The sequence below is a fragment of the Crocuta crocuta genome, unplaced genomic scaffold (assembly GCF_008692635.1).
Source record: "Crocuta crocuta isolate KB4526 unplaced genomic scaffold, BGI_CrCroc_1.0 scaffold614, whole genome shotgun sequence".
In the NCBI taxonomy this organism is placed as follows: Eukaryota; Metazoa; Chordata; class Mammalia; order Carnivora; family Hyaenidae; genus Crocuta; species Crocuta crocuta.
This window is the reverse complement of record NW_027529673.1, coordinates 1,422,565-1,446,614: the sequence shown is the minus strand read 5'-3', so window position 1 is coordinate 1,446,614 and position 24,050 is coordinate 1,422,565. Positions and strand designations below refer to the sequence as shown.

General features: G+C 38.6%; 1 protein-coding gene across 2 annotated transcripts in view; it reads right to left on the bottom strand.

The window, feature by feature from the left end:
- CTSC (cathepsin C) overlaps window positions 1-24,016 on the bottom strand; it is a 37,614-nt gene extending 13,598 nt beyond the window's left edge. The window contains exons 1-4 of one of the 2 annotated variants that reach the window (XM_077763049.1): window positions 23,756-24,016; window positions 21,586-21,731; window positions 15,362-15,446; window positions 11,667-13,362 (exon numbers count right to left, since the gene is read on the bottom strand). In XM_077763049.1, coding sequence (XP_077619175.1) covers window positions 13,352-13,362; window positions 15,362-15,446; window positions 21,586-21,731; window positions 23,756-23,927 — 414 coding nt within the window. In that variant the 5' untranslated portion in view covers window positions 23,928-24,016 and the 3' untranslated portion in view covers window positions 11,667-13,351. Of the gene's footprint in view, window positions 1-3,186; window positions 3,354-11,666; window positions 13,363-15,361; window positions 15,447-21,585; window positions 21,732-23,755 lie in introns of those variants that run through there. The other variant, XM_077763048.1, reaches the window with a different exon arrangement.
- Window positions 24,017-24,050: the final 34 nt, after the last annotated feature.

Sequence of the window (24,050 nt, the reverse complement as noted above, 5' to 3'; positions counted from 1 at the left end):
CCCTCTCTCTCTGCCCCTCCCCCACTCGTACTCTGCCTCTCTCTCTCAAAAATAAATAAATGTTAAAAAAATAGATGTATGTATAAGGATGTTCGATGAAACACTTATAATACTGACAGATTTGTAAGTAATCTAAATAAATGTTCTGAAAGATAAAGGACTGGTTAAATAAATAATGTACTTCATTGATGATAAGTTTGTTCAGTAACAATGTACAGAAGATTATTTAGTGTGTGAAAATTAATTAAAGGAAATCTCACTAAAATGAGGTTTGGCAGGGGGAGCTCTCATGCCCTAGCACTCTTCACCAATTGCGAATCCAACAGGAAGATAAGGACCTTGCCAGTGGATACTACTTCACTATCCCAGCAGGAGGAAGAAAGGCTTACCTCCTCCCTTGGCATCAGCACAGCAAATGAGAGAGGGCCACAGCTCAGCCAATGAGAAGCCACTATACTTCCAACTCCCATTTTACTCCAAGGACTTTTTTGCTTAGCATAGCCTTACCAGTTCTTTCCTTTCCTCTATAAAAGAGCATGCTTCCCTTTTGTTCCGCACACTTGTGTATAGTTTTTGCCATAGCTTACTTGTCCCAGATGCAATTCTCTGCTATTCCCAAATAAAATCACTTTTTGCTGGTAAAATAACTGGCAGTGTTATTTTTAATGTTAACAAGTGATACGGAAGCGTATTCAGAGTGTATTTAAATAAAAAGGCAGGATATCAAAGAAGTTTATATAGAATCAACCAATTTTGGTGAAAATATACTTACACTATAAATACATTTTTAAAATGCCAACGGGCACCTGGATGACTCAGTCACTTAAGTGTCTGGTTCTTGACTTCGGGTCAGGTCACGATCTCACGTTTTTTGGGCTCAAGCCCTAGGTGAGCACCCCAGCACAGAGCCTTCTTGAGATTCCCTCTCTCCCTCTCTCTGTGCCTTCCCCAGTACACATACTTTCTCACGCTCTCTCTCTCTCAAAATAAATAACTTTTAAAAAATAAAAAAAATGCCAAAACCCATTATCTCTGAGTGGCAACATAGAATCACCACCTTGCCCCACCCCCTACAATTTCTACAAAGCAGCTTTATAACTTTGTAATAATAATTTAAAAAGGCGAGAACATTATAAACTGTACGTAATGTACATATAGCATGGCAAGCACTACAACATAGGAGGCAAAAAAAATTAAATATGGACATTAGGCTTGTATCCATGTTACTCAAATTTGGTTTTTGAACCCAGTATTAGCAGCAGCACCTGGAAGCCCATTAGAAATGCAGATGCCAAGTTTCCCATCCAGACCACCAAAATCAGAACCTACATTTTAATAATATTCCCAGCTGATTCACAATAATATTAAAATCTGAGAAGCACTGGCTTCCCTGATATCAAATGCTTGGTATGGGTATGGATGTGGATATAAATATATCTAACACAGAGAGAATACAGGGGAATTGATTAGTCATACAATACAAATATATATCAAACCTATGCACCAGGTACTAGGAATTACAGAATACACCATATTATTTCTACTTAAGAGGATTCTATCAGTAAGTGGGACTCATTATCCAAGACTTCCCAATTATGCAAAGCAAGATACACCTAATTTGAGTAACAGGTAGGCATGTTGTGAACTTTTCTTCCCCTTTTTATTTAGATGTTCACAGAAGAATTATTTTGACATAGTCCAAAAAAAAAAAAAAAAAGACTTGGGAGCACTGAAAATAATAAGAAAAATGTGCAACTACTTTGTAATCATGTGTATATTTTTTTAATCAAAAGTTCTTTCCTTCTTGCAGAGTGTGGAACCATAGAGGTATTATTTTCAAATAGATTTTAAAACTTCCTGTATCTGACTTCTGACAACACTAACAAAATAAAAACAAGTTACAGTTGTTTGTTTCTTTAGATACAAGGGCAAATTTTAAATTGTAAGGGTCTATTTTGAAGTATTTTCCAATGATGAGAGTCACTGCTGACTTTCAAGTATTCGAGAAGCGGTAAGTCAGCCCTGCTTTTCTTGCTTTATCAATGACATCTAGCAAAACAGCAGACAGGGATATGTTATATTAATGACAAGGTAGGTCTTAAACACTATTATTTTTAGTGTTTAAGATTCAAGAAAATTAAAAATAATGTACTTCACTATGGGATAACAGATCATTAAGAGCTGAAAGAGACCTTAAAGGCAATTTAGTCCCACATACTTCTTTTACAGGTGAAGCAGAATAGGTTCTGAGCACTCCAGTTAGTAGCTTCTTCATTAAGTGAGGCATTATTTAAAATACCAAAAAGAGCACATTAGTACATGGCACATCCCAAGTGGGAGAGTGAAAAGTGAGCAGTTTAATAGGAAATGTGTTGCTCAAGGGTCAAATCAAGCAAAGTAATTTAAAAGCTAAATTCAAAATGGAGAGGATGTGTTAGTTTAGATCTTTGTGTGTACCTTCCCAGACAAGGGCAACTTGTCCTCTTTAAACTGCTGTCCCCATCATCTCTACCTCAGAACCATGTCCCCAACTTCTCTACTGTAGGATCATTCGCTGCCTGCGTGGCCTGGCTGGGAAGAATTTACTCATGGGCAGTTATTCACTGCCCTTGTTTAAAAGTTATGTTCAGGGGTGCCTGGGTGGCTCAGTGGGTTAAGCATCCGACTTCAGCTCAGGCCATGATCTCACTGTTTGTGAGTTTGAGCCCTGCGTCAGGTTCTGTGCTAAAAGCTTATAGCCTAGAGCCTGCTTCAGATTCTTTGTCTCCCTCTCTCTCTGACCCTCTCCCACTCCTTCTCTGTCTCTCAAAACTAAATGTCAAAAAAATTTTTTTTAAAGTTATGTTCAATTACTATCACCTATGATTTGCTGCTGCATAAACAAGTGTGTAAACATGGCAATGATAAAATGCTTTTTCTTTATTTGGCACTGCAATTCTAAGATCCTTCATATAAATTTTCTTGAAAGCCATCATTGGTCCATTACTCTTGGAAAAAATATTTTCTTCTCTCCGTTCCATTACTCCACACGTTTTTTCCAGTTAGGTTTTATATAATATGATCTATGTTTCTACGTTAAATAAACTGTATGTAATCAAAACAAAATTTTCCTAGAATTAATATCACTGCATCCTTCTACATACTATAAAACAAAATTAAATGTATCTTTCCCTTGTAACAACTCACTTTTCCGGGAGACTCTCAAGGTGTGCTGTGTTCACATTCACATTCTCAGAGGTACTTCCCACCTTGGTTCCCGTGAAGCAAGCCCAGTTCCGGCCCAGCACATCGTGCACCCATCCAGGCATGGTCTCGTGGCAGTAACTGGTTACCCTGCCGTGCTCTTCTTCATACTGCAATCAAGTAAGGGAAGAACAGCAGTGAATGAATCGGTGCTCCTCTGTCAGGCCCCTTTCCCCGGCTCCCATTCACAGTCAAGATGCTCCTTTCTCATTTCATCTTGGGAACCAGCCTCTGCCAACCAAAAGAAAAAATTCACCCTGAGAGGTTACATTCTGAGAATTACTCTATAAAAGGAGGAGAAATAAACTTTTCTATGATTGCAGGCACTGACTGCCAAACAAAATTTCCATAACAAAACATTTCTGGGAATGAAAAGCAGGGGAAAAAACTAACATTTTAAGAGCATCTGCCCCATGGCAGGCATTTTACGAAAGCTTCCTCATGTAGGCCTCACTAAGCCTCTGGGGAGAGAGGCTTCAATAAGCCCATTTTCCCAGCAAGTAAGTAGAGGCTCAGCTCGGAGAGGATGAGTGGCTCCAAAGGTAACAGAGCAGTTATGTGCAGAAACAAAATCCTGTTCAATCTGTCAGACTATACTTCTCTACTCAAAGAAATATTCCAGCAAACTATAAAAATAAAGGATGAAAAATTTCCATAGAACAAAACAAAATCCTTTTTTCTGTCAACCTCACAATTTATTAGGATAATCTGATTATTGGGGAGAGAAGAGTAACCTGATTATTAAATATTCTCTCCATTATATTTCATTAATATGGCCCTTTATTCCACTGTTACCACTGGATACCTACAAAGTGACAGATCTAGGATTTGAACTCAAATACTTAGGTCCCAGAGTTTACAAACCCTCATGTTGTAACATCTCCTCCTAGAGGAAGAGAGCCCAGAGTGTGGGAGGAAGAAAGGAAAAATTCATGTTAAATTTCAGTGAGGAGGGACTTGGGCACAATTTCAGGCACTAACTTAACTTAATGGAACAAAAGCCCAGAAGCATTCAGACGACACATAAACAAACTGCCAGCAGTCAGCTGAATTGTAACACTTTTCTTTCCAAAAGTACACAGTAGGTTATTTTTGATTCATAAGCTTAGTTTGCCAAGTCCTAACTAATGTAACAGGTATTACTTTACCTGTTTGCAGGGATTGGCAAACTTCTTTTTTAAAGCCAGAAAAACAATATTTGAAGGCTTGCTACCTATAAGGCCTCTGTCAAAATCACTCAACTCTGCCACTGCAATACAAAAGATGTATAGGAAATACAGAAATGAATGAACCAGACTGCATGCCTATAGAACTTTATTTACAAAACCAGGCCTGTGGTTTGCAATCCCTGAGTTTAGAGGAATGTATGGGCTAAACTATACCTAAAGGTAAAATTACCTTATTGCATCTGACTCTCTCTGAATTCAAATCATATTTAGGAATAGAGTTAAAAATATTTGGCCTTAGAATCGAAAAAAACTAGATTTGAATCTTGGGGTTCACCACCCACTAAGCTATACATACAGCACAGGGTAAGTAAGTATGGACTACTCATACAGATTTATACTCGGCAGCCATATTGGTGGTTCATGATATTGTGAAACCTGTCCATCTACAGCTGGCTAAGTATATCTTCACATGCATTAGTTCAGCTTACCGGTCCTCATGTCCCTGCTGAAGCCCCAGCTCAGGATGAGAAACATTGAAACAAAGGCCTTAGGATATGATCAAGCTGCAACATTAGAGGGCGTATTGTGTAAAAAGACCAATAAAATGTATATTTATTAAATCAAAACTACATGCAACTGCTATTTTTATAGGTCAAAACCACTCATATTGGCACCTCATTTGATGCCCCTTAGCATTCTTTTCAGTGTCTCTTTGTGTTCCCTTCTCTGCAGGATGCTGGTCAGACAGGCTGGGGGTGCTAAGTCAAGGCTCCCCCACCTCTGTGGTTTCAGATAGCAATCTGACAAGACTTTAAAGAGTTCTTGAAATGTACCTTACAGAAAGTGTCAGGTACATGTAAATGAAATATATATATATATATATACACACACACACACACACACACATACATACTACATGTAGGAAGACACTCATTGCAACAGAAAAGTTAAAAAAACAAAACCAAGAATAAAATAGTGTCCTAAATATTCAGGTATAAACATAAAGGAGTATTATATAGCATTTTAAATGATAAACATGAGTTCTATAGGAGAGAAGGTCACCTGCTTCTATGAAAGTAGTTTTATTGAATACGGCTAGGCCCACTGGTCACATATGGTCTATGGCTGCCTCCACGCTACAGCCACAGAACTGAGTAGCTGCCTTAGAATACGTAAGGCCCACAAAGCCGGAAACGTTTACTATTTGACCTTATAAGAAAAAGTTTATTGACCCCTGTAGAAAACCTATGTTAAGAAGAAAAAGTTACAGGACAGTACTTAAGTTGAATACAAATAAATAAAATTTTAAAAATGGAAAAAAGGCAAAATGAGTCTGGGTAGAATCTTCTTGTTTATAAAATGAGGACTGGTATATACATTTTGATAAATTAATCACTTTAAAAAATATTCTTGGGGTGCCTGGGGGGCTCCGTCGGTTAAGTGTCTGACTTTGGCTTAGGTCATTATCTCATGGTTTGTGAGTTTGAGCCCCACAGGGGACTCTCTGCTCTCAGCACAGAGCCTACTTCAGATCCTCTGTCCCCGTCTCTTCTCTCCCAACTGCGCACATTCATGCACAATCTCTCTCAAAAATGAACTGACACTTAAAAAAATAAATAAAAAAAATAAAAAATATCATTTCCTAAGAATGAAACTCACAGCCTACAAAGTCCTAGAAGAAGACAAATATGAGAGACAATCCAGGTGTTGGTAGAAGCTGCTAACACTCACTTGTTTTGGAATTATGATTACACTTCCTGAAAAAAAACTGTTATAGAACCTATTATACAGTTCTTTCATTTTTTTTATCAAATATTTATTGGTCACCTATTTCTCAGGCGTCAGTGCAAGGTACTAGGCATGCACACACAAATGTATTCATGCGGCCCCAGCCCTCAATTTAATGAAATAAACAAATAATTCATTATGACATCATGTGGTTCAAGAAGCTAACCATGTGGGAGAAGCCCAGGAAACTTCCCCATCTAGGCAGCAATTTAGATCACAGATGAAATAACTTTCCCCAAATACCAAAATAGTTAGGGGCATTCAAGTGAGAAGAACTGGGCCCCATGTTTTTCATCAGCGTGGTTTTGCTCACCTGGTTGGCACAAGTGAGTCATAGTTACACGCCTCATGTCTAACACCAAATGAACTTTCCTTATGATGGCAAGGCTGACTTGTTATTTTGAAAGGAGGGGGAAAAATTCACCAAAGCATGACTGATTTTGCTGCAGGTTCTTACCACATTTGTTTAAGGACTCTATCTTCTTTATCAACATTAAAGAACTATAGCACCTTAACATATACCTATCAGTTCACACTTTATAATAAGTATCTTAGTGATCACTCATAAATCTTAGAAATGCAAGGAAACATAGAGATAATATAGTCTTAGGGAACAACAACAACAAAAAAAGACCTAGAAAGTGGTCCAACTAGAATCTATAAAACCAAGGGCTCCCAGAATCAAGGTTTCTTCCCAATACCACACACCACTTCATATACTCTGTCTTTCCAAGAAGAGCTAGAGAAGTAAACATACTAGCAAACTGCCAAAACCAGAGAGGAGATACCAAAAAAACATGAAGAAAAGGTTTAAATCCCAATTTGCAAAGTTTCCATCTGTATCATTTGAGCCTCACAATGATTCCTTGAGATAACAGGCATTATTCTTCTCAAAAAAAAAAAATTTAACTGCTTTGGATAGTAAATGGAGAATTCAAACATGGGATCACAAGTTTTAGGATCATTACTTTATGCATTGTTTCCTTTAGAAAAAGTTGGAAAAGATTAACAGACTCTCATGAGTCAAGTCCAAATTGCTTTCCATGGCCCTGTAAGGGCCACTTACATTCTCTAGCAACCCTAATGGTCATTTTCTAATTCAATCTTTTTACCTTTTTTGCCAAGGTTTTTTGATGGGGAGCAAAGGTCAAAGACATGGTCTTCAGGCTAGACTGCCTAGGCTCTATCCACCTCTGATACTTACTGGCTGCGCGATCCTAAGCAGGTTACTTATCCTTTTTGCATCCCATCTATAAGATCAGGATAATAATAGACTCCACCTCATAGATTCTGTTTTATATATACTGACCCATTTCACTTCCACAGCAGCTTATGAAGTTGTTCTCTCCTCAAAAAAAAAAAAAAGCACTGTGAAAATAGGATTTTTTGTTTATTCAGGAAACAGGAAACTGGCATTAGGAAGCAATCAGTTATGGGGGCGCCTGGGTGGCTTAGTCGGTTAAGCGTCCGACTTTCGCTTAGGTCATGATCTAGCGGTTGGTGGGTTCGAGCCCCGCGTCGGGCTCAGTGCTGACTGCCAGCTCAGAGCCTGGAGCCTGTTTCAGTCTGTGACTCCCTCTCTCCCTGACCCTCCCCTGCTCACGCTGTCTCTCTCTCTCTCCTAGAAATAAATAAAACATTAAAAAAAAAAAAGGAAGCAATCAGTTATGGAATTAGTGAATAAATTAATGACTAAGAGAAAATAAAGGACAGCAAACATGCCAACTCCTATTTAGCAATAACACAAGAAACTCAGAAAAGATACAATGTTTGTAATTAATGGAAGTGCAGTGCTTTTAAGATATCACAGAGACCCTGAAGTTACCTTAATCTGTGCAGAATTCAGTATAAGAGGCATTGAGCAGTCCAGAAGCTGACTACTCAGTACCTTACAGCTTGAAAGGACCACATGCTGTGCCTGTTATTTTCTTGATTTGAATGTTCTCACAGTATCAGTCATTTTTGCTTCTATTGTGAAATGTGATTTCCGACATTATTACCAATTAAGAAACTGAAGTTTTGGCCACACTATCCAGCTTGAAATGTAGCCGAAAATATTTTTAAGGGTTTTCATTTATTTCATTTATATAAACATCAGTGTCTGAATACTGTCTGGCACAGATGGGATAATTTAAGTTTCTATTCATTTATGCCAATTTCAACAGATAATTTCATAAAATGTAAACAAATTCCACACACTAGCATTTAGGTTTAGCAAACTACTAGGATTCACTAGCTATCCATTTGCTTCTTCAAAATTACCCAGGGTTGGCAAACATTCTCAAACCCCTCGTCAAGTTCTCACTCATTTTATCAATTATCATTACATTTAGTAATACTTAACCAATTGAAAAAGAACAGGTTGGGATATTTTAGAACTTGAGTTATTTATCCTGGATCTCTTTCTCAAGTGCTTTTTGACACTGAGGGGTTTAAAATCACCTGTTCCACTGTTTCCCTGATTAATAATATACTTGGCAAATATTTGAATACTTACTTTTATGTAATGCACTGGCTATCAGAAAAAGGCAGTCTAGTAAAAAGGACTTTGCCCTTTAAATCTTGTTCTGCCACTTATAATTTATGTAACCTTGAGCAAACCACAACTAACGAGCCCCAATTTCTTCACCTGATAGTGGGAATGATACCTACATCACTGGATTCCTATGAAGGATAAAGAAGACATTGAAGTTTGAAGACTTTAAAAAGTTGGGACAGGAAACAAGCAACAATATAAGTATGATTATCTGTTACCACAAAGGTTACAAAGTTGTTTTAAGACTTTAACTATGCCAGTGAGAACTTAAACACTAAGCCCAATCTGTCAACTGAACAGTTGATCCTGGCTGTGAACCAGTGGTTTCCAAAATGAGATGAAAAGATGATCTACTGGAATACTGGGAAAAATAGAAATTCTCTTTACATTTGTAATTATATATAAATAAAATTGAAAGCCAACTTCCACTGTTCTTTAATATACAAAGCAACACTGATGCTGTTGCTCAGTTTCAAGGTCAGAAGCTCACCTGCCAGGCAGTGTGCTACCCATAGGATGGTTAGGATGTAGCACGTCTCTTTTACATGGGCCTGCTTACTCTGAATTCTGTACCTATCTGATTTAATGAGACTAATTCTCACAAACCAAGAGAAACCAGAATTTGCAAATACTAATATAAGCAGACATAAGAGAATGACAAAGCTTACACGTGCCCTGTTCCTGGCAGAAGTTGCCAGGCAAATACAAATAGAAGGTTTTGAAATCACATGTTTTCCGATGGTTCCATCACAGCAGTGTTCAGTTTTTAATCTCAGTCATCAATAAAACACGTTTCACTTAAACTCTGTCTAGCTACACTTCTGGTGAGTGTGGCACAACGCACAGAGCTGTCAAATCTGACACTGTCAGAACACTGGGTCAGCTCTACTCCAATTTAAAAAAAATTGCCGCCATCCCGAATACCAAAGAGCACTTCCAGACTTTACTAAACCTGTGATACTTTCATACTTTTAATAAAATGGATCAAATACTAAAATCTCTTAAAGATTTTAATTAGAAAATTGTGCTTCCAAATTTTCAGTAATGAAAATTATAGATAACAGATTCTTATACTGAAGCATGCTTTTGTATTATTTTCAAAGAATATCACCATGAAATTTATTTTGGCAAAACCCATTTTTGTGACAGTGAGTCAAATATTTAATCATTTGATATTACTTTATGTGTTTGATAGCAAAGAGCAGTACATGTGCATAACTTTTTAAATGTACCTTTATACACTGTGGAATACATAACAAAAAATTGGAGAACCAGGTTGTATCCATCAAAATCATTCAACATTTCAGGAAAAGACACCTGGCAAGAAGTTGAATGATTTAATGATAAAGCGTATATGCAGAGATATTACATTCCAGCAATACTGAATAACAAAACATGTTTACTGAATTCTGCTCTCAGTTTCCTGTATATAGATTAACTGCTTTCATTTGCAGTCAGGTCTGGAGTATGAGTAAAGTATCAACAAAAGAGAACAAGGAGCATTTTTACTAAACTGATATTTTCCCTAACCTACCAAGAGTACCAACTATTTCCTCAGAAAGAAACAAACTTCCCTCTGTTGGCTTCAAGGATTAGCTCTAGCTTTCTACCTAACTAGATTTAACCATTTGTTTAAAAAGTTGAAATTCAATGAATTTTGAAACTGCCAAGAAGTCATTGCAGTGGAAATGCAATGGAAGTGGTTGCAACCAAATCCCTTCCAGGATTTTACTGAAGTAAAGACAGATTTGTACGTGGAAATGAATTTATTTCCAGTGCTTAAAAGACATTCAGGTTAAAACAAAATATAGGTCCTGGAATTAGTTAAAATAGAAATTTACCACTCAATAAAGTTGTCAAAACCTCCTGGCTCATTCCTCACTTCCTCATTCATAAATTCTTAAACTAGGAGTTTGGAAGAAATCTGAGAGTTGATTTAATCCAACCTTTGCACCTGCCTCTCACTCTACCAAAATAGGGGAGGGAACAGGACAGCCCACAGCACTGCAGGCTGTGCAGAATCTGCCATCTTGCTATCTACCCCGACGGCTTAGTTTTTGGTAATTCTGAAAGTTAGAACTGTTTTTAACTTTGAGCCCTGTCTTGGCTTTTCCAGTCTCATATAAAAATAAAATGTAATTAAAATGTAAATAAATGAACACAACAAAATCTAAAAGTCTCCACTGTTTTCTACTGTGTCATTCAACAAATATGGCCTGAGGATCCACTACATACAGGTAACAAGACACCCAGAAACACATCAATAAAACAAAACAATACAATGATACATTGTTCAATTTTCTTTCTTCTACGTTTATTGAAGGCCTATTATTTATCATCTATCACACTATACAAAGGGAATAAAATGGTTAGTAGTACAGAGTTGATCCCTGCCCTTGGAGTTTAAAGACCAGAAAAGACAAACAAGCAATTGTGACAGAAAATGCAAAGCAGTATTCTTTTAGGGCACCTGCTAACACATATCTGTAATTTTGTATCTACCAAGTTTTCTTTTCCATTAGCAAAACATTTAGATGCAAAGCTGTTCAGAGAAATAGAAAAAAAGACTTTTGTAGAGGTGGTTTTAAATTCTATATGAAATACATTCTTATACACTAATATTAGCTGCTTTGTCAGTATTTACATCCTGAAAATTAGTTTGAAAATATGCAACTCTTTTAGAACCTTGGAGACAGGTAACTTGATACATATTTTTAAGGCACAGAACCAGAAATATAAACAGCATCATTCCTGATTTGTGCTTCTAGAATCCAAAAGAATTAAATCTTTGTAAGCTGATATTACCTGTGAAAATTCTTTGAAAAGACAAGAGGAGTGTGGTCAATTTTCCAAACACTTATAAAGTTCAATGTAATCAGGTTCTGAAGATACACAGGGTGACATACAGCTTTTCATTCTGGAAGATGTGCTATCAAATCTCTCCATTACAGCAGTTAGTGTAGAATTACAGGAGCAGAAAACTGCAAGCACAATGTGAACCAAAACTATGGCAGTTCTCCTACCAATGGAGAGAGCAGGGAAGGGTCTCACGGAGGGGACATCAAAGTCCTGAGTAATGAATTATCAGGTACAGAGGTAGGATGGAAGGGTACCCAGGCAGAAGTAGTTGGGTATACAGTTACTTCACCTTTCTGAGACAACCTTTTCAGAATAGCAGACTAGTGCCACTAAAAGGTCACAAAAAGTTCTCTGAGCCAATAAAATGATAAAAATCTGGTATCTAGAGATTCTTCCATTCAAGCAAAGATACAGGACAAAAGACCTCCCAGAAAATAGGGACTAGGTGTGGTTTCACATTTTCAGTTTACCAAAGGCTGATATTCATTAATTCTGAATAATGGAGCAGGAAACTAGTCCACTGTTTAGTAGGCAAGAGTTAAAAGATAGCAATCAGGGAGAACAACAGTTTAATTAAGAGAAGTCAACTAGGCAATGCTACTTAATTTGACGGTTTCAGAACCTTCCTTCCAATTTGTTAGAATACAAAAGGAAAAAAGCTAAGTTTTTGTCTTGAATGAAAGGACCCTGGTTTCGAAAAGAAAGAATAGCCTCATTTGGTGAGGAAATCTAAGTTGTAAACTGTTCAAGAGGAGCCAATGCAATGCCTACTTCATTCCATTAAATTAACATTCATAATGCTTATTAAGTGGGTGTCTCCAGAAAATCCAATGAAAGGTCACTCCAGGTACCATGATTTATATTTACTCTTTAGCCCCAGGGAGGTCGTAGGCTTGAAAGACTAGCTCTTGTCATTTTACAATTAGATGCACGGTCAGAGACTAATTTTTCCTATCTGTAAAATGAAGCTCATAATATCTACTTCATAAGATTCTTGTAAGGTAATATATATCAAGTTCTTTATACAAAACTGGCACCTAATTAAAAAAAACTGACCAAAAAATGTATTAATCACCCCATCTTTCTGGCCAGGGTACTGCAGGCCTATGAGCTACAAAGATACCCCGTTAAGTAGTTAGACTCATCTCAGAAAGCCTGCCCCCCTAACATGTCCTCTGTAGAACTATCTTTCCACCAATTAGATCCATGCATCTCAAGATATCCTGAAGCATGAATTTCTTCTTACAATGGGTCCTATGGTTCCTCAAGATAATTAAAGAAAGGAATGCACACAAGAAGATAATTTAACTGGGAATAAAACTTGCACTATGAACAAAATACAACACAACATTCAAATCCTAATGAGTCTGGAAAAATCATTTCAATAGAAGAATATTCAAAAAGGAAAAACTTCAGTTGCATATTGTTCCTTTTATTCCAAGACTGAATGGTGAGGCCACCTAAGACTTCCAGATGTCTTTCTTTTCCCTTTGTAGTCTCTGGTTGTTCACATTTCAAAATGGCGGTTGCTGCTTTCCAAGGAAATGGTTCAGGAGGGCAGCTGCCTTGGAGGTAGTCTGGTCACCAGGACTCCTCAGCATTTTACATGCACAGAAAGACTCCAGAAGGGGAATGTAGCTGCTAGAGGCCTCAGCTAGCTGTTAGAGGGAAGAAGGTCCGCGGCTGCGTGCTGCTCTGCCTCTTAGCCCCAGTCTGTTTTTGGCTGTTGTTTTAAAAGATCCCCTCAACAGATGCTCTATTTAATAACTAAAAGACAATAAAAACTAGAGTTACAAGCCAACCAGGATCAGATTGTCTCTTTAGAATGTTTCATATTTTCTTTTCAATAAAAAAAAATAAATAACAATAAAACCATACTAGTATTTAAAAAGCTGGTCAATCTTTAATGCTATTTAAGACATTCACAAAAAGCTGCCATTCTCCAAAGCTGAATGCTTAAGCAACATGTATCATGCACACAGCCAACACACTCAAGCACATGCAGATGCACTTGAAATTAATTACCACTGTATAAAACTAATTTTTAAATGCACTTAAAAGAAACAGGCCAATCTAGCAACCTAGATATGTTATCATGCATACCTTAAAAAACCTAAATGCAGGCTTAATGCTGCTTTGATCTGTATTTCCAGATATTTATCCCTGTAGTTATCCCACTTACTAAGAGCAAATACTAGGGGGTTTATCTTTTAATAGAGGTATTCCTTATTAGAAGGAAGAGTGAGAGTTTTAAGACAGAATTTTGTCAACTGCATTCTGAGGATACCTTATATTTTGTGAGGAAAAAAATGGTGAACTTATTTGGGGTAAGTTTCCTATTTTATCTTCTTCCTAAGCTACCACCATCCACTATATAAAAAAGATCCTGCGAGGTTGTGAAAGAAGGGTAACTACTTAACACAATCTATACTTATTCAACTACCAGGAATTTAGAGAAAAAAGAGCCTATTAATTTCACCTCTAATTTTCACTTTGAGTTGTTAATGGTGGCTGCCTGGAACAACATCTAATGTTTAACAAGATGAAGTGACAGAAATGAGCAATGCCTGCCCAGCACATTTGTGGGCCACTGTGGGTCTGTTAACAGTCTGGAAACTGCTGATACAGGATAAAGCTATGGAGGTTTCAATGCTTGTCCCAGTTCCCTTTTCCATATCCCCTTTTTACTTAGGAGCTAAGTAAAGAAGGTAGGGAAAGGGAGAATACTATTGTGTTAAAATGCAAGGAATGGTAGGGTACGCCGCTGGCTCAGTCAGTAGAGCGTGTGACCCTTGATCTCAGGGTTGTAGGTTCAAGCCACATGTTGGGTGTAGGATTAGTTAAAAATAAAACCTTTAAAAAAATGCAAGGAATGGTGAAGTCCCTATCAACTTTACTCTCTAACCACCCTTTTTCCATAAAAGTTTTAAGACCTCTAAATTTATGGATCCAATAAGAGTAATCCTTTCAACATCTTTTTAAGGAGCCTGGGTGATTCAATCTCCTGAGCATCCAACTCTTGATATCGGCTCAGGTCATGATCCCAGGGTTGTGGGATCAAGCCCCATGTCAGGCTCTGCGATCAGCATGGAGCCTATTTGAGATTCTCGCTTTCCCTTTGCCCCTCCCCTGCTCATGCGCACACCACACATGTGCACTCTAAATAAAAAAATTAACATTAAAATTTACAAAACACCTTTTCTAAGAGTGAGGAGAATGTCAAAAGTGAAAAAGACCTTCTTCTTCCTACTCAGTAGTCTCTGTTCTGGAAGGAGTCAGTTTCAAAAGGTGGGTGATGCCTCACAGGGCTGAGGGCCAGGCAGATGAATTTCTCTAGAAGAGCCAACTTCTCTACTAGAAGACAGACCTAACATGCCAGAGCCTCACCTGGTTCCCTCTGGAGTCTTTTTAGGAAAAAAAATGAGCAACCTGAGGCAGCACAATGACTTCAAGTAAGTGAGGTGACCCTGAGCTTTTTCTTAACTGGGTCTTTATCCTTTGGGGTTCATGTCTGTTTATGTTATGAGCATCATACTTGCCACAGCCAATTCGATGTGTTGCAGACAGAATAACTCAAGTGAAAGATCACTCACATAAAATAGTGCAGGCAGGTAAGACGTAGCAAAGCAAGCAGGCTCAAGCAAGAAATGTGTAAGAAAACTCTAATCTCTCCAGTCTCCATCTCCCTTTCCCAGATGAATAAACAAATAGTAATTTGCATAAGCCACCAGGGCGGAGGGAAGTTAAAAAGGCCAATGGAGCTCACCCAGTTTGTTCCTCAGATGTCTCAAATCATGAACCCTCACAGTTCCCAGCTGCATGAACAACTGACTGATAAAATCAGTGACATCCTATGAAGAGGTCACAATGGTAAACTAAGTCATTATGTTACAATTAAGCATCACCATGAAAAAAAAAAAACCTAGGCATGGATTGTTAAACTTCTGATTCTTTCTCTAAACTGAAACATTCTTAAGAGTAAATCTCAAGCTGTTAAAATTTAAAAAAAAAAACAAAAAACATCTGGATCTCAGTATGCTGAGTTTATACTAAAACAAGTAAATTACCCTAAAAACAAGTATTCTAAAAGCTGAACTGTTAGATCTTAAAAATGTACCCAGAAAGGACAGTGAAAAGAATGTTACAAGATTCCCAAATCTTTAACATGCATCTTCAATATGATTGACATTTCTGGCTGACGTGACAAGCTTGAAATTTACAAGTCACTAGCACACAAAATGTGCAAATAAATTCCTGGTATGGATTTCCCAACATACCACTCTTGTTTCAAGTAGCAACCTGCTTTAGAAATACCCATGGAAGCGGTGCTTGGGTGGCTTAGTCGGTTAAGCATCGGACTCTTGGTTTTGGCTCAGGTCATGATCTCACAGTTCCATGAGTTCAAGTTTCACATCAAGCTCTATGCTGATGGTGCAGAGCCTGCTTGAGATTCTTCTTCTATCTCTCTGCCCATCCCCTGTGCTCTCTCAAAATAAATAAACTTAAAAAAAAAAAAAAAAGAACCATGGACGTGTTTTTTAGCTTCAAGTTCTACCAAGACTAGTGGTCCCCAAACAAAAACTCATAGAGATCAATGAGGTTTGCTTGACAGTCATAAAATAAAATTTTCAGTCATAAGACTAGTTTCTCTTCAACACATCTTCTCCAGCCCTTGAGTGGCTTAATCTTAAAAATGAAGTCTGAAGTCTGAGTTCCTGCTCTACTGTTCCTTTTTACAGCCTCAGAGAAAGTGAAAATGGGAAGAAGGAAAAGGTTAGAAAGCCTAATTCAACTTGAGGATATTCTTTGGAACTTAGTTTCTTTCATATGACTTCCTTCCTCGAGCTTTACACGTGCTCATCATAAAAAATAAAATACATAAAAGCATAAAAAAAAATTTATCCACCTGACACAAAGTCGGCCATAATTAAACATCTGTTTTGTTATATTCTGTTTTCATATAAGAGGTTGGCTGCTTTTAGGGCACCTGGGTGGCTCAGTCGGTTGATCATCAGACTCTTGATTTTGGCTCAAGTCATGATACCAGGGTCATGAGATCAAGCCCTGCATCAAGCTCTGCACGGAACATAGAGCAGAGCCTGCTTAGGATATTCTCTCTCTCCCCCCCTTTTCTCTCTCTCTCCCTCAAATTAAAAAAAAAAAAAAGAAGTTGGCTGCTTTTAATCTTCATGTACTTTCAAGGGATACAAATTTATTGGACATACCAATTATAACCAAATGGTAATGCTATTAAATTTGATAACTCTTAGAAACTAGCCTGCAGATAGTCCTGTCATTTACTTTGGCCAGTACATTGAGGTTTTTTGTTTTCTTTTTTTAACTGAATATGAATGCCTCTAAGAAAGTTTCCATTTAACAACTGATCTAATCATTCCTTATTGTTTTACATTAGGGTCATTTCAAATGCTTAAGTATCTGCCTGGCCGGGTCCTAAATATATCTGAGTTTGTAACCCTCTATAAAATTTCAGGTAACTGAATGTATGGAGGGAGTTGAGTAGAAAAATGTACCTTTTAAGAATATATACCTAGTGCTTCCTACCAAACTCAAACTATCCAGGCACTTTCAAGATTTATGTCTTTCCAAGCTTTTATCTAGCTTGAAGTCATATTCAACAAGAGATTATCTCCACTTCATTCCCAATTTCTCAAGCAGTTAAAACCAAGAAAAAAAAAAAAAAACCCTTACAAATCTCAGGTTATGAAAAATGCCCACCTTCCAGGTGAGGCTTGAGAACTAAATAAAGCAAGTTCCTAGCAACAGCAAGGTATCACAATTGCTACAAAGTTGGAATGCAGGGAGAGTGATGTGGAAGCTGTCTGCTCTACTGGGCTGCATGATAATCTGGAGGAAATGTGGAACACAGCTAACAGAATACCCTGTATGTGCCACATGCTCAACGAATTCTAGCAGCAATAATAAACAATCTAATGCAAATATGCAATCTAATGAAGGCTTATCTGAAAAGAACAAAAGGAAACAAGTGATAGGGTCTGGTATGAGTCAACGGAGAGATCTGGAAATCCAACTGATTTGTAGGCTAAGAATGTATAGACAGTAGACAATTCATGGCAAAAATGTCAGCTATTTCTTTACCGGTGGTAGGTTGAATGCACTATGTTGTAGTTTACATGAGACACTTTAAATAACAGATACTGCTTACATCTTGATAATTCTTCCTTTTTAAAATAAATTAATTTTCACTTAAAAGATATTTTCTATGTCTGTAGATAAAGTCAGAGAACTTTGCTCATTTAAACAGGTTTGTGGTTGCGGCACCTGGGTGGCTCAGTTGGTTAAGCAGCTGACTCCTGATCTGGGCTCAGGTCATGATCTCATGGTTTCTGTGATCAAGGCCCATAGGGGGCTCTGCGCTCAGGCAGAGTCTGCTTGAGATTTTCTCTCTCTCTCTCCCTCTCTGCCCTTTCCCTGCTACACTTGCTCTCTCCCTCTCTTTCAAAATAAACCTTAAAGAAAGAAATCTTATTTTTAAAAAAGAGGTTTGTGTTTTTCTTGAGTTAGACACCCAATTTGGTACCTCTGCAGGAAATGCTCTGATGCTTATGGTAAAACCCAGCAAGCTTTCTCTGTTAGCCAGTATTACCAAAAATATTTGCCTTTCCTATTATCCAAAGTCGATTCCACTCTATCATTTTTCTTAAATTTAAAACTCAGCTCCCCATTACTCTATCACTTGGATTTACCAAAAGAACATAGATTCTCACTCTGCAAAACAGATTTATCTAGAACTACTTGATTAGATTAATAAACAATTTTAAAGCCAAGTATCTTATGTATATTCTACTCTGGTTATTAAAATTATGATCCTATCATAAGGCTTAACTATTTACCAATCAGAGTGACTGATTCCTCAGCAGAAAAACACACCCCTGATAATGGTTCTGTTTAAAAAGGCAGTTCAAAAAACATACTGAAATCAATTAACGGAAGAATACTCTTCCTATTTTTATTCCTCATCAGAGAATGCCATTCAGAAGCCCATGACAAGTAGGAGTCTACCCAACAACACTGTTTATATTGGGGTGCCTGGGTGGCTCAGTCGGTTGGGCGTCCGACTTTGGCTCAGGTCATGATCCCACAGTTTATGGGTTCGAGCCCAGCATCGGGCTCTGTGCTGATTGCCAGCTCAGAGCCTGGAGCCTGTTTCAGATTCTGTATCTCCCTCTATCTCTAACCCTTCCCTGCTCACGTTGCCTCTCTCTCATAAATAAATAAAAACATTAAAATGTTTTTTAAAAAACTGTATTGATTCTTCCTACTTGTGGTTAAGTACACTTAAAACCTTATTTGACTTTATAAAGTGGCTCTCTACTGACCTATGACTTAACAACCTGAGGTTATGGAAAAATACCAAATCTGCTTACACTGCTATTTCAAGAGAAATACAAAGAAGCATTCTGATTCCTCGTCCAGCCACCAGCTGTCCCCTCTATACCTACCGGCTTTGGACTCTTATTTAAGCTGAGAGCAGACAAACTGATGAAAAATATTAATAAGGGAAACTGCCCAGATCCAATTCTGGTTATGGCCCAGGCAATTAAATGTTGACTTTAGAAGTTTGCCCAACAGTTTCTCCCATTCTATAGAAGGGAAGAATGAAAAATTTTCTTTTCTTTTTTCACTTATTTTTTTTTAATGTTTTATTTATTTCTATGAGAGAGAGACAGACAGACAGCATGAGCAGGGGAGGGTCAGAGAGAGAGGGAGTCACAGACTGAAACAGGCTCCAGGCTCTGAGCTGGCAGTCAGCACAGAGCCCGACGCGGGGCTCGAACCCACGAACCGCGAGATCATGACCTAAGCGAAAGTTGGACGCTTAACCGACTAAGCCACCCAGGCGCCCCAGAATGAAAATTTTTCTAAGCCAAGTGAGCAAAACTATTTTATTTACTCATCTATTTGTATACAACTCCCCATCTTATACTTGGACCTCCTATTTCTCAAGTGGATTCCACTTCATGGATTCATTTTCAATTTTTAAACAAATTAAACACTAAATGTCTATTATGTATTAGGCAAAAAAGGACAAGGGGAAGGGAGGTAGAGTACATAGTCAACAACTGGCTTGAATATGTCTTTCCTTGTACATCAATTCCATAGGCAAATGGTTCTCAACTTGAAGGCAAAGAAACTTTTGAAGGGCTATAGCAGGGTATCAACAAGAGGTCTGCAAAGCCCAAGGCTCATCACTAAGCAGACCAAGAATTATATCCAAACTGATACTTACCACCTATGTATCACAATTTTAAAAACTCATATAGATACTGTTGTTGTTTTTAAATACATAGTATCTAGGGTGATATTAAAACATTTGCTAGATGGTCAAGTATGGGCTCCAACTAATAAAATGAACAGCTGGCTCTCAGCTGACAGAAAGGATAGATCAGTTCCCACTGAGAATCAGACCAGCTAAAACAGGCAAGGGGGAAATTTTTTTCCTCTTAGTCTCTCTTCCCTTTTTTTTTTTTTTTCACATTAAAGAGGGATTCTCATGGTTAACAACAACAAGCTGTTATTCTAAGAAGTATACTTGGCTCAGATGTAGCACCATATCCCGGTGATTAAATCACAAGCCATGTGAGACAAATCATGTAAAGTCAGAGGTTACTCTGTTAGTCCTTTGTCTTTTACCATCTTTAACAGATTCATTCCCCACTTTCCCACAGATCCCTGTAACTGGTCAACTCTTACCAGATGTTCCAGAAGTTGTAAACCCTACTTCATGAAAAAGTCTGTCTCTGTTTATACTCTATTTATAGTAAGAAACGGCAAGTCTCAGGCTTGTGTCCTCAATTCACTTATAGCAGTTAATATTCTCCAACAGGAAAAGTTCCAACTTCAGAAGACTATCTGGGATGGACTGCAATCTGTGCTAAATAAGCTATTTTACCCTAGTATATGTGTGCAACTGGAAACAAGGTGTTAGAATAGAAGAACGGACAATACTACTTCCCCAGTGAAAGAAGAACACAGGCTGAACTGGCAGAGCTACCTTTTACTTTGGCCCAAGGCATAACTCACTCTCCATCTCTTTGTCTCAGCTCAATAAAAGAAGTTACTCACATTAATACATCTAGTACATTATAACACAGATGGTCCTTGACTTTACAATAGTTCAACTTCCGTCTCTGGTAAGCTACACACATAATGCATGGTGTAAAAGCTATATACATTCAGTAGAAACCAGACTTTGAATTTTGATCTTTTCTTGGGCTAGCACTATGCAGTAGGAAAGTCTCTTGTGATGCTGAGCAGTAGCAGTCAGTCCCATGGTCACAAGCGTGGACAAGTGATAAACTTACAACACTTACAACCATTGTTTCTCACTTTTAGTACATTATTCAGTTAATTCAATGAAATAGTCAACACGCTATCAAATAGACTATGCTAGATTATTTTGCCCAACTATAGGCTACTTTAGGTGTTCTGAGCATGTTCTAAGCTATAATGTCTGGTACGTATTAAATGCATTTTCCATTTACAATGGGTTTACTGGAACATAACCAATCCATCATTAAGCTGAGGAATGTCATCAGTTTCTCGGAGTCAACAAGCCATGATAGGATAGGAAAATAACTCCCAAGAAAAAGAAATTTATAATACCAATATCTTTCCTACACATTCAGTACAGAGCCAAGTGACTAAGACAACATTTAAAAATAAAGGTGCAGTAATAAAGAAAATAAATTAAGAATTTAGTCATACTTACCGAAATGTAAATTTAATACAGATGGATTGTACATATTCAAATATAGATCATTTTTTTAACTTACTGAATTCACAATTTTAAACAAAGTGGCAAAATTACACCATCTAATAGCTCTTGGGGAAAATGGTCTCAATTCTGGTTATCTTCTTAATCTACAATTAAAATTCTGAGAGTTTGATTAGAAGATGCTTCAGATATCAAATCAATGAAAGTATAAACGCATTCCCAACAAAACTAACCTTAAAAAAGGCAAACCACTTGTAGTCATTCAACACAATCTCAAAGCCTTGATTGTAAATGATGGTAAAGTGGCCGGCATTGCCAAAATCATCATATGCTGTATCCAACTTCTTAAGGTGCACCACTACTTTTTTTTCTGGTGGGCCTAAAAAAAACAATGCACAACAAAGGAAAATTAGTTGGACTTCAAATGGCAGGAAAATCTCTAGAATTTCCTTTATCTTTAAGCTGCTTTCCTTTCATGCCACCGGATTTGGACCAGTCTGGTTTGTGAACATATCAGAGTCTCCACCCTGTACACTCCCACAGGGTTTTCGAACAAACCTGTGAAGTTAAGGTTCAAAAGAGGAAATATGTCCCGTGGCCCAGCAGGCAGAGAGATCCCAAAAAGTAGAGCCCTACCTTCCCAGCGCATCCAAACACTGAGGAAGAGGAACAGGAGATGTTTAAAATGACAGGCAGAAATGGGTAGAATACAAAATGGTAGTCAAAAAAATGTAAGATATAAAAAGTTCTGCTACCATATCACAAGGACAAAGGAAATTATCTTTTCAGGGAAGAAATGGAGTGTCTTTCTCCTCAATGGCTCTAACAGTTCAGAACCTCATAATCTGAATCCTTCCGCACTATTCAGTAAACTCAAGGTTTATATCCTATAAAGCTAGTTTGTGCTGATAGGAACTAAGCTTCCAACCTTCAGAAGATAGGAGTTCAATCTATGTGTGTCTTTACTAGATTAAAGTCAAAGGCATGATTTATATATAGTCAGAGGTTGCCTGAAAGTGTTCTGCTGTGTCCCTCCGGAGCTTTCACACTTTATTATTTTTTTTAATGTTTTATTTATTTCTGAGAGAGAGAGAGAGACAATGTGAGCAGGGGAGGGTCAGAGAGAGAGGGAGACATGGAACCTGAAGCAGGCTCCAGGCTGTGAACTAGCTGTCGGCACAGAGCCCAAAGTGGGGCTCAAACCCACTAACTGTGAGATTATGACCTGAGAGGAAGTCAGATGCTTAACTGACTGAGCCACCCAGGAGCCCCTGGAGGTTTGACACTTTGGACAGTTTTTCCAGGTTTCAGATAAATACCCTGAAAGAGGAGACTGGATGTGACAGAACAGTGCAAATCCTGTTCTCCTTCTGCTTCAGACCTTCAAATCCAACTTTTAGAACAGGGTGGTTATAATGCATAGGATTACAAAATGCCACATATTCATCTGGAGTTGGAACAGCTGAATAGGTCTGTTAGCAACAAATGACCTGGCAATCTTTGCTCTGCTGAAAAGGAAATTGCAGCTGAGAGCTTCACTCACTATGCACATGCCACAGGGCGGTGAGGGTTTACCAGAACAAGAGTGTCTCTTTTGACCAGAGATTGGGTTTTTTTCTTCTCCCTTCACTAAATTCTTGGTCTTCAGGATAGCGATGTTCTCTGAGGGCATATGGAATCTCCCAGTGTGTTCTAACACCAGACACTTTTTGAGTTTTCCATAAGCCAGCCTTGGGTTTGGCTCTGGGCATTCCCAAATAGAATTACTGACTGAAGAGTTAATTCCAAAAAAAAAAAAGGAAGAAGAAAGGAAGGAAAAGAAAGAATGGAGGGGGGGTGGGGAGGGTGTACTTTTATCTATCTCCCTGCAATACATGAAAACAGTGCCGAGACATCCAAAGTTTTCTCAGACTAGTGGTATCAACACACTTGTAAGTCAAAAACGCTGGACAAAAGGACTCTTTCCCCACAAGCTAACACAAGGAAAAAACTTTTTTTTTTTTTTTGCTATTTTCTCCAATGTTCGAGCTTATTTTTCATAGGCATAATTTTTTTTTAAATATGCAGATTGGGGAAGGAGATCATTAGATTGCACGGTCTCAACGGTCTTCCAAACCAAGTAAACCAAAAGAGGGGGGGAGAAGTTCTCGAAAAAGTGTTTAGGCCCCGGGAATCACTAAGGAAACGTGCCATTAGAAGTTCTCAGCCGCTGAGCTAGGGCTTCTCGGCCCTGGAGCGGCAAAGGACACGCCAAGGGGCCTCAAGTCCGTCGCGGCTTCCCACTGGCCCCGGCCTGGGGCCTCGGGTGGCGGCGCTCCGCGTGGGCAGAGAGCTCGGGACGCGAAGGAAGGAGTCCCGGGCCGAAGCGGGGAGGGGGAGCGGCTGGGGGCGCCGGCGGCTTACCCATAACCGAGCAGTTGACGTCGCGCTGAGAAACAGCGGGGCCCACCTGGAAGACCCAGGTGCCCAGCAGCTCAGGGTAGGTGCAGTTGGCAGGTGTGTCGCAGTGCGCGGGGCCGACGCCGGCCAAGAGCAGCAGGACGGCGGCGAGCGGCGAGGGGAGCCGGGGGCCCATGCTGGCGGGGCCCCAGAAGGGAGGAGGAGGACAAAGTTGTCGCCGCAGAGCAGAACACTGAGAGCTAAGCGATCCGCGCAAAGCGCTTCTTAAAATAGCCAGAGCTGCCGGAAACCCGCTGCC